The sequence below is a fragment of the Vigna unguiculata genome, chromosome 11 (assembly GCF_037176805.1).
Source record: "Vigna unguiculata cultivar grain cowpea cultivar isolate G323 ecotype 2 chromosome 11, ASM3717680v1, whole genome shotgun sequence".
Lineage (NCBI taxonomy): Eukaryota > Viridiplantae > Streptophyta > Magnoliopsida > Fabales > Fabaceae > Vigna > Vigna unguiculata.
In genome coordinates, this window is record NC_140802.1 from 3,193,057 (window position 1) to 3,205,039 (window position 11,983).

An 11,983-nucleotide genomic window follows, 5' to 3' on the forward strand; every position below is an offset into this window, starting at 1 on the left:
AGAGTTGTTAATTAAACTTTTCTTAATTGATTTCTTTGCGTCTTATTTTTTTTCTAATTTTTAAATTGTATTTGCTGCATCTATAAAGCCTGTGAAAAGCACTATATTTTTTACAACTTCTTGTTAATTGCTTTTGATTTTGGTTGAAATTATCATTTCTTTTGTCGTAATATTTATTTAAATGATAGAACAATTAAATATAAAAGAGTTTATAGGTAAAAAAAAAAAACTATTTCACTTTACACAAACTAAAAATATACGACAAATACAAAGAACATTATTTTGAATTTTATATTTTTAAATTTATTAAAAATTACAAAAAATTAATAATTTCGTATTTAATAATTACGAGTAAAACACGTACGTCACGTACATTTTTTTTTTTTTATGATAAAAGTTATTACATGATAAAAAATTAAAAATATAAACATAATTTCATAATTGAAAGTTACATTATGTATGAAATAAATGTTAATAACTTTGTTATAGTAGTTATACATTTATCCGTAATAATAATGAAAAAAGGAAAGGAGAAAACAACGGGGTTTACGAGGGGTTTTTCATCGTAGTTCCTACATCTCTTCCGCCACACCCAGCGGCACCACAAACCTTTACTTCCATCCACACACAAAGCTAAGGTAATTGTTTTTCTCTTCTGGGATTTAATATAATTGGTTACTCAAATCTTCATTCGCTTAGTTTCAATTGGGTTCTAAGAGAAACTAAAAATTTCGATGCTTTGAACAAGTGAAATACCAGCAAAACTAAATCTCTTCCTTAAGTCTTGAATCCATAGTATACCAGTGGTTAGTCGCTCGCCCTTTTCATATTAGACACGCACCTACATTTCTCCATGGTGCTGCGAAATTATGTTAAAAAGAAAGAACGAGTTGATTAAGTTTTGCTCATAAGCTGTTTGGTAAAATTTGTGACTGAAGATTTTATTGATATTTTGCTTAAGTATGGTGCTGAAAATGTTCAGGTTTAGGCCCTGATTCCATTTCTCTTCTATACAGCACGTGTTCTAAATCTCTATAGTTACTTGCTTGATGTAGGGACTACACAGTGTAACTAGAGGATTAAACCCGTATAGTTACTTGGTGGATGTTGTCCTCGCATCTCTTTTGGTGGCTGTTGATCTATTTAGTATCTATTGTCAAGTAAAGTTAGATTATAAGTTGCATCAAGTTCTATTTTAGGAATTTCACTTTTATATAGAGTTGAAAAATTTGAAACATCTGAAGAGAATGATGAAAATGAGCTTCTCAGGTGAGGGAACAGATTGGGCTTATGAATATTTGTTTCTAGAATTCCATTCTTCCTTAGAAAAGATGGAAATCAGAAAATGAAAAGAATTGGCATGAACAAATATTATGATTTTGATTCTGTCTTGTTTGTTTGGATTTCATTTTAGTGATGCTCGGATGAGATTTTTTTCTTTAATTTTTGTTTCTGTTTATTAAATTTGTTGCTAACTTCCTAAGTTCACACTAATAGAGGAACGCGATTGCTTGGACCACAAAGAGGTTTGCTAAATCCTGGGTCAGCATGGCTACCCAGGCAATAGCTGAAACTGCACAAAAAATTGTCAACCCTGAAGCCCTTCGCTATGCAGCCAAACAATCACAGCGCTGCCTTGTTATTCCTGTCCGTCTCCGTCGTGCCATTAAAAAATACCTTCAAGGTCCTCTATTGTCTTGGTGCTTATTTTCTCTTCATATCTGCAATATATATCTTTGTATTTGCACATTTGTGTGATTGCAAGTGTTCATGTTGGTCTTGGGATTGCAGAGCAGGAGGAGCCATATATGAAGAGGAAAGTCTTGAGACTGTCTCAGTCATTTAATCAAATCAAGGATGTCAATCTACAGTTGGCAAGCACCACAGCAAAGAAGATAGTTGAAGACCCTTTAAAGTCTCTCGAACAATCAAAACGTTGGAAAATTACGAGCTCTTATGGGGACATTGGTCTCATGTATAGAGATGATGAGACAATTGCTTATGTGGCTTCTAGAATGCCTGCTGTCTACTCTGCTTGTTACAGAGTACTTAAAGAGGTAGAATATCAAGGAAAAAATATAAAGAAAAAACAAGAAATAATTTACCATTAAATAATTGTTGTTAAAAGTTATCATAACCAGGTGAAGTGGATTTTGGGTTACTTGTTTTATGTTAATCTTTTCCTTTGTAAATAAATGGACGAAGCTTGTTAGGATGAAAACAGAAAGGAAAAAAAATGAGTGAACAATGGTTTTGAGTACATCCATGAATATGATATATAAGGAGGAAACATCAGGATACTGATGAAAGTGTTTCTTAAAGGGAAGGGGTTGTTTAGGTTGACACAAATGAAAGGATTAGTGATAAATGTAATCTTTATGAGATTGGTCAGATGAGGGCAGTTTTGCATATCTGAAGCAAGAACTATAGGAAAAAAGTTTATGTCTAAACTTAACCGATTCAGGTGAATTCAACACGACGGAGTGAATAAATGATTAGATTCCTTAATATCTGGGATTAACATGTCTTCTTATTCAGTTTGCTCCCTTTTTTTCTCCACTTAATTTCCAAAATGTATGACGTAGGTTCAGAATCTGTTATGTTATTTAATTTTTTTTTGAAATTATGGATCATGTGGTACATGACAATTGTTATGGTTGTGAATCATACATTTCCTTGACTTATATTTTCAATTTTAACTTTTTATTTTAACAAATACTGCATAAAAGGCCTTCCAGTCTTAAATAAAATGTTGGCTTGAAGTTAATCTCAACAAAATTTCCTTTTTAGGTTCGCAGAAGGCTTCCTGGTTTCTCCCCATCTAAGGTATTAGATTTTGGTGCCGGGACTGGTTCAGCTTTCTGGTAATATATTTTTGAACTTTGTTCTGGTGAATGGTTAACTTTGATAATATGAATGTTTATGATGTTATTGAACTTTTTTGTTGCCTTTCAAATCTTATGATGTAGGGCACTACAAGAAGTTTGGCCAAAATCTTTGGAGAAAGTTAATTTAATAGAACCATCACAATCAATGCAGCGTGCAGGTCGGAGCCTTATACAAGGTAAATGGTGGTAAACTTCTTTAAAAGTGATAGACTTATTGCTTTCAATTTGAGAATAAAGCTTATTAAGTTTTAGGAGGAGTCTGGAAGAGCAACAGCTCTACTTTAAATGTACATTTAATTTTTTTTTTCAAATCATGGAACAGAACATAATTGCATTTTTAGCTTATTGTTTTTTGACTACCTAATTCCTTGTCATTTGACATAAATCTTAAACAAGCTAGAATACTATTATTGAATTTTTTGTAGATTAAGTGATTATTTTCTTATCTTTTCCATATTTGAATGCATTCTTGGATGAGTAATTAGATCATGTTATACTGGAAATATAATTGTCAGTTTGGGGGTGCATTACATGCTAGAAATGTTAAATGCACAATAGTGCACACACGGTCTTTGACTATTTTCAACTTTGAGAGTTGGTACTTTTGACAAACTTCTTTATTCAGCACGTAAAAGTTTGAATATTTTATTAGACTTGATTAGAAGTTCAGTAGTCTTTATATTCAATGAACTTGAGATCAAGAATTTCAAGATTGCAGAAACAAATCCTATTCTTCCAAACTTACTATAAAAGGGAAGAGAAAATTATGTACTTAAGGACAGTAAAAGAGTTATTTCATTGTATATATAAAGGCTATGTTTCAGATGCTGCTGCTGTGGTATTTGTATTGTGTATGATCTCTCATGTGCACGGAAGGAAATAAACAGCTGTTTCATGGTATATATAAAATTTATGTCTTATATAGAATTTTGATTGATAGATTAGGATCCCTCTTGTTAAAAGTTATGGGGTTTTCACATATAACATTGAGTCATGTAACTGAGAGAGTGATTTAAGTGGGGGCTTGGGAAGCCATTTTTCAAGAATTAGGGATCTTTAACCAGTAACCACCTAACAAGTGATAGAACTGCTGCCAGTTTGGCCAGCTTTTCTTTTTGCTGAAAAGTTATTCCTTAAAACCTTCATAGCTCAATAATTGATGATGATTTCAACTTCAAGCAGTTGTTAGAGGAAGTAATGCTAATCTTACTAAAAGCATGCTGTATTTTCTCCTCTAAAGGTGAATATAATTGAAAAGGGAGATTTGAAAACGAAAAAGAAAAATGTTAGGTAGAGATGACAAATGAACCTGTTCTCATAAATATTGTCTAAACCTGTTGTGATTTTGACAAAGAATCCATTAAGTACGAGTATGAGTATGGGTGATACTCGAGTTTTTTAATTAGGTATGGAGATGGGGATGAGTATATATATATTCGTCCTGCTCCCGTACCCATTCCGGTACTTGTCTCCGTCCTCATACTCGTTCTCATTTTAAATTACTAAAATACCTTTAGTTTATTAGGTAACCTAAAAAAACTTTATTAATTTTTCTTTAGTTCTTAGTTTCGTAACTTATTTCTAGAGGACACATTTGATCATTTTTACTCTTTTCTATAATTATTTGACCTTTATCCAAATGCTATTTGACACTCTCATTTGAGATTTATGCACTCATTATTATTTTCTTGATTTTGACATTGGAAAAAAGAAAATATGTATCCTTTGATATTGAGTCCTTGATAATATAGGAGAAAATTATTAGTTAAATTAGAAGACCTTAAAATTTGTGAAAGAAATAGTCCAAGTTGTCTTCCTATGTTGGGTTCATCATTATGAATGAAATTGATATACTTCATTCTTGTAATGGGTGCCTAAGTCATTCCAGTCAATGCTGAATCAGTGCTTACCATTAACTGTGTGTTCCAGGATTTCTCCCTTATAGAATTCTATGCATGTGTTGAATTATATGGTGAATTTTCTTCTTTAAGATTGATATTAGAAATGTTTCCCGTTCTGAACTTCCCGAGAAAAGTTAAACTGTTGAATAGTTGCTGACTTTGAATTTTTTTCTGCTTTTGGTTATATAGGTCTGAAGAATTTGCCACTTATTCATAGCTATGATAGCATTCAAGCACTTTCTAAAAGTATTGGTAAATCAGACAGAGGGCATGACCTTGTAATTGCTGTAAGTTTATTCTTTTGGATTTTTACATTTAATAGAAGCATGTTATCCACTTTTTAACTTATTTTGTGCCATTATGAGATGAAAATAAGCCAACTTTATTAATGGATCTGGAAAAGCATGAAATTATTTCAAGGATAAAATGTAGTGGACTTCAGTAATAAAATTAAATCACGTTGGATTTGTTTAGGTGGTCTGCTTTGCCCGAGGGCTAGTGTACTAAAATAAAATTATTCTTGTAGAAAAGAATTGCACGTGTTATATATATTGTGAATCAAAATCAATAATTTTCTTAAGTATCTTACCACATCATGTTTGCTGCCAAAAACTAAAACTAAAGAACATTGTATAATCCATCTATAACTTACCTGCATTGAATATTATTAGTTTATGCATATCGTGTTATATGCAAGAAATTCTGATTGACGTGCTGTGTTAGATGGATTTGAAGATCTAATAGTTTACTTAACTAATTCATTGAACATAGAAGACAATCGACTCTTCCTGTATGCTTCATATCTTCAGATTTCAGCTGTTTTTCCTTTCCATTCAACTTTTACATTTTGGTTCAAACAAATTAAATTGTTCAGCCCTTTAGTTTATTGCTTTATTGTACAACCCAATTTGCATTTCTTGTAACGTTGGAAGGATCATGTTTTATTGAATTTTCTCTTCAAATACGTGGCATATAAAATATTTGTATATGTTTTTGTAAATTGATGCTAATTGTTAGCAATCTGTTTTATTGGCTGAAGTCTTATGTTCTTGGAGAGATTCCATCAATAAAGGATCGAATAACCATAGTTCGCCAACTTTGGGATCTAACAAGTGATCTTCTGGTACGGTTTCTTGATAATATTTTCATTGTTATGTGAAAGAGAGAGTCTACAAATACTGTTACTTATTAACTTGGTGTTGTTTTAGCCTTTAAGTTAAGTAAAACAAAATAATTATAGCGGAAAAGGAGTGGTAGGAGCAAAGAAAAATGTCTGTTAATTATTTCAAAGAGTTCTTTAAAAAGGAATGATGGGAGCCCCTTCAAATTCATAATATTGTTGTGTTTAATTCTTTTGAATCTTATATCTAATGTTATCTCCATTTGTGAAATTTAATTCTTGTAGGTCTTGGTTGAACCTGGAACACCTCATGGATCTAATATTATTGCTCAGATGAGATCTCACATATTATGGATGGAAGAAAGAGTAAATTTACTACTTTTGTGAAAAAAGTGAACAATAATAAATTATCTTTCTATTCTATATTTAGGCATCATAGTTGCCTTTTTCCTTCTATATTTTATTCTTACTAAGCATGAAATTTGCCATTTTTGTAGAAATATCGTAAAGCATCTCATAAGAATAATGAAGTTTGTAAAGATTTGATCACTCAGAAGTCTGGTGCGTTCGTGGTTGCTCCTGTAAGTATATTAAATTTTTACTCAACATCTTTTCCAATTATTTTAGTTTTACAGCTCATTTTTCTTCAATTTCTGCCTGCCCCATTCTTATCCTTTTTTTTTTCTTTTCTGGTAAATCTTCTGCATGCAGTGTCCTCATGATGGGATTTGTCCGCTGGTAAAATCTGGAAAATATTGTCATTTTGTTCAACGCTTGGAGAGGACATCATCGCAACGTGCCTACAAGGTTTCTTCGTAATTCATATTTTACTTTCTGTACTGGAAGGAATTATGCTTTTTCTTACATTCCTACTTTCACCTTTTCCTGTGATTTCAACAAGGATTAGCATAAGCATTTATTGCTGTTAAATTTCATCGTTACAGCGTTCAAAGGGTGATCCTTTACGTGGGTTTGAAGATGAGAAATTTTCCTATGTTGTTTTTAGACGTGGACCAAGGCCAAGGCAAGTGTTTTAATTAAATCTTTCATTCTTCAACTAAATCAATGTAGATACTAAATAGAATAGAAAAGAATAATTTAATTAGAATGTACTCACAATGCAAAACTTTTTAATACTATCATGAATCATCTGATCATGGATTGTCATTTGTGGTAGTAAGCTTGATAACTTTCGTAATAAATTACTTTAAAAAACACATATAGGATAATTTCTAATTAGTTAGTAGTATAAAAATCTTTATGTTAACAATATGTCAAATTTAAACTCTTAATAAAAAGATTGCTGATATCTTTTTTTCATGAAAATATAACAAGACAATGGACATGATCTCTTGTTGACATGTATCTCTTAATATTCTCTTAGTAATTTTTGTTTTGATTTCATCCTTTTGATATGGATATTTCTTATGGTGACAACACAATTTCTAATCCTTCCTACCCTGATTTTAGAATGGGATAAATCCATATCTTTGAGACATAAATGTTGTATCCTTTATAACTCTGTTCCTTTTCCCCATCCCTTACACCAGGGAACCTTGGCCCCTTGACGGTGTGGAATTTGAGACTCTGAAGGAGCAGCATGCAAAAAGAAAACCAGAGGATCTTGAAATTGACTATGGTACAAGTTTGCCTTTATACTAACTTTTTGCTAGAATACTTTGAAACAAAACATATGGTATGATTTGTCAGTAGTGAACAAGCTTCCTTTCCATGGGGTATACAGAAAAGGGTTTTGGAGATTGTGAACTAATGTATTTTGATTATTATTTATTTGTCACTTTTTCAGAGGACTGGTTGAAGTTGCAAGAAGCTGATGATACTCCTCATGAAGTAGCTGATGCAGCAGATGATTTAGAAACTGGTGACACTTCTTGTGAAGCAGTTAAGGCTGTAAGTTATGATTCTGATGCTGTGGAAACTGATGGTGATGATGATAGTGACAATGACTACGAAAGGAGAGAAGAGAGAGACAGTGCTGATTTTGGAGGTGGCTGGGGCAGGATTATCTTCATGCCTGTCAGAAGGGGTAGACAGGTGACAATGAATGTGTGCAGATCCACCAAAAAGGATGCCTCAGAGGGTTCATATGATCGTATTGTCGTCACAAAGAGCACGAACCCTACCTTGCATCATCAGGCCAAAAGATCTATCTGGGGTGACCTGTGGCCCTTTTGAAGCAAAATAATGTTTGATGTTAATTTATTTTGTCATTTCATGTTCCTGACTCATTTACCAATTACCAATATGCCTTTAAATTTCAAAGAAAACAATAACAAGTTCACATTATAGATGGAGTTTTGCATGTAGCTTTTAGCACCAGAAGTCAATTAAAGAGTGAAAGTCATACCCACTTGTTTGACAATTTTTTTTTCTTTTTTTACATTTTATTGAATATTAAAGAGGTCTAAACTGTGTGAATTGTATTATGATTTTCTTAAGTGAGTTTACGAGCAGTTTAGTAATTTATACAATAATTAAAGCTCCTCTATTGTTACTTCATGCAAAAAGTCTGATTTTATTTTACTGAAGAAGGTCCAAGATGGAACGAAGGTGTCAAATGGATTTTGCTGATTATCTTACAGTTGGACTCTTAATTGCCTTAGAGAGAGGGAAATAAATGAAATGTGATTACCACAAAGTCTTGGCTCAGTCTGATGATTGACTCTAAATTATGTTGAGTAATTGTTCTATTGAAAAGCTTTGTTAAATGATCTAATAGAACACCAAACCTTTCTTTTATCCGATGAAATACTGTCATGTCTACATTATAAAAGTTTGTCAAAAACTATCAAAAAATAATTTTTCATATTGTAAAAAATTATAATACTATTGACAATTTTTTTTTTTAACTGATTTTGACAAAGCTACACCAAACTTTTATCTTTCTTTTTTACGTTACACCGAACCTTTTTTTTATCGAAAAACAAAATTTTTTGATTCATTTTTGACAATACTGATGTAGTAAGAGAGTTTTAAATTTTTTTATTGCAAATGCTTTAATAAAACTAACCATTACACGTGCGGGAGGTTTACTAAGACAAAGTGAAAGAGAGAGAGAGCGGAAGAGAGAGAGAACGAAGTGGTGGAGATAGAGAGAGAAGGAACGAAGTGCTGCAACGGGAACCCTCTATGTGGGTAACAAGAGACAACGGCCACCGGAAGTGCTCGACGACAACTATTTGATAGTCCACACTGGAGGCCACTTTCATTATTCTCATTCAATATTATTCATCCAGACCGTTGCATTATGAGTTCGGTGTGCTTTTCCAGCGGTTTGTGTGGGTTTGCGGAGACTACGACGAACTGTAGTCATCGACGGGAAGGATTTCATCATCCACACCGTTGCATTGTAAGTTTGTTGTGCTTCCATTACAGATTTCCATAGCGTCTTCAATGATGATGAATGATTTTTTTTTTTGTAAAGTTGTTACCTTTGGTGGGAATTTTTTTTTTTTTTCGTTTTTTATGGAAGTTTGCAAAACTGATTTGGTGGGGAAGAATCCCCTGAGTTTTTGTAATAGGTCCCCACATGAACGACATAGTTGTTGTTGAAGTTTGGCTGAATATTAATTTGGAACTCTGTTGTTCATTTATATGCTGACAATTTTTATAAATCTGCAATTGCAGTGTAAAAATTGCAACAATACTCCCTAGATTTTAACGCTTTAGTCCCCACTTATTTAAGCTTTGACTTAATTTATATTTTTGAAGGACCAAAAGCACCAACGTAAGTCAATATACATTGTTCAGGTTATGGAAATTGTATGATGTACAATGTGTGTAAGTGAATGCATTGTGTGATCACAAAACCATATTGAAATCTTTTTAAAAGATGCAATTGCAGTCCAGAATTTACAACACTACTCCCCACATAATAATTGTTCACTCCCCACTTACAAATGAGTTGAGGATTTTTAGAATTTTTAAGCAACATAAGCACACACGGACTATGGTTGATATGCAGTTTTTCGATTATTGAAATTGTATGTAGAACAATGTGTGTTACGATATTTTAATTTTTTAACCACCTGCAAGTGCAATTAGGAATTTGCAGCACTGCTCCCCACATATTAGTGGTTGACTCCCCACTTACGGGTTGACTTGAGTATTTTGGCAATTGTCAATTAAGAAAGCACCCACGTCAGTGAAATGAAATTGGATGATGGAAAATATTTTTAAGCGAGTGAATAATGTGAACCCAAATATGATATTTAAATTACTCTTAAAAAAATCTTCAACCTAGAAACATAATAACCAATATCACTCCGCACATATTGATGCGTCACTCCTCACTTACGTATGACTGAAGTATTTTGGCAATTATCAAGACAACCAACCATCCACTTCAGTGAATGAAAATTGGATGATGGAAAATATTTTTAAACGAGTGAATAATGTAAATTGGATGAACCCAAATACGATATTTAAATTACTATTAAAAAAGTCCGCAACCTCGAAACATAAGAACAAACATCACTCCCCACTTACGTATAAATTGAGTATTTTGTTAATTGTCAAGTAAGAAAGCACTGACGTCATTGAATGAAAATTGGATGATGGAACATTTTTTTTAAGTGAATGAATAATGTGAACCCAATACGATTTTAAATTAATTTTAAAAAAATCTGCAACCTCGAAACATAATGTCCAACTAAACTCCCCACAAAGTAATGGTTTACTCCCTACTAACGTTTGACTTGACTATTTTGGCAATTGTCAAGACAACCACCCACCCACTTGAGTGAATGGAAATTGGATGACGGGAAATTTTTATAAGTGTGTGAATGATGTGATCCCAATACGATATTTAAATTACTTTAAAAAAAATGTAACCTAGAAACATAATCTTCAACATAACTCCCCACATATTAATGCTTTACTCCTCACTTACATATGAGTTGAGTATTTTGACAATTGTCAAGTAAGAAAGCACCGACGTCAGTGAATGGAAATTTTTTTTAAGTGACTGAAAATACGATATTTAAATTAGTTTTAAAAAACCCTGCAACCTAGTAAGATAATGTCCAATTGAACTACCCACATAGTAACGCTTTACTCCCCACTTACATATGAGTTGAGTATTTCGGCAATTGTCAAGTTAGACAACCACCCACCCACTTGAGTGAATGAAAATTGGATGATGGAAAATATTTTTAAGTTAGTGAATAATGTCATCCCAATACGATATTTAAATTACTTTTAAAAATATCTGTAACCTCGAAACATAATGTTCAAATTAACTCCCCACATATTAATGCTTTACTTCCCACTTACATATGAGTTGAGTATTTTGGCAATTGTCAAGTTAAACAACCACCCACCCACTTAAGTGAATGGAAATTGGATGATGGAAAATATTTTTATGTTAGTGAATGATGTCATCCCAATACGATATTTAAATTACTTTTAAAAAAATCTGTAACCTCGAAACATAATGTTCAACTTATCTCCCCACATATTAATGTTTTACTCCCCACTTACGTATGACGTTAGTATTTTGACAATTATCAATTAAGAAAGCATCCACGTCAGTGAATGGAAATTGGATGATGAAATTTTTTTAAGTCACTGAATTGTTTGAATCCAATAGCATATTTAAATTATTTTTAAAAAAATATGCAACCTCGAAACGTAATGTTTAATGTTACTCCCCACATTTTAATGCTTTACTCCTCAGTTACGTATGACTTCAATATTTTTGCAATTGGCAAGTAAGACAACCACCCACTTCACTTAATGGAGATTGGATGATGGGAAATTTTTTTAAGTGAGTGAATGATGTGATCCCAAAATGATCTTTAAATTACTTTTAAGAATATCTGTAACCTTGAAACACAATGTTGAACGTAACTTCCCACATATTAATGCTTTACTCCCCACTTACATATGAGTTGAATATTTTGGCAATTGTCAAGTAAGAGAGCAACCACATCAGTGAATGAAAATTGGATGATGGAAATTTTTTTTAAGTTAGTGAATTGTGTGTACCCAATAGCACATTTAAATTATTTTTAGAAAGATCTGCAACCTCGAAACATAATTTCCAACGTTAT

General features: G+C 32.4%; 1 protein-coding gene across 1 annotated transcript; it reads left to right on the plus strand.

Moving 5' to 3' along the window:
* Positions 1 to 499: 499 nt before the first annotated feature.
* Positions 500 to 8,409, plus strand: LOC114168621 (copper ion binding / methyltransferase). Its single transcript, XM_028053507.2, has 13 exons — positions 500 to 638; positions 1,498 to 1,684; positions 1,792 to 2,057; positions 2,791 to 2,864; positions 2,970 to 3,064; positions 4,979 to 5,076; positions 5,829 to 5,912; positions 6,195 to 6,275; positions 6,407 to 6,490; positions 6,621 to 6,716; positions 6,854 to 6,933; positions 7,460 to 7,548; positions 7,717 to 8,409. The coding sequence occupies exons 2-13, from the start codon at positions 1,549 to 1,551 to the stop codon at positions 8,103 to 8,105; spliced, it is 1,572 nt and encodes a 523-aa protein (XP_027909308.2). The 5' UTR covers positions 500 to 638; positions 1,498 to 1,548; the 3' UTR covers positions 8,106 to 8,409.
* Positions 8,410 to 11,983: the final 3,574 nt, after the last annotated feature.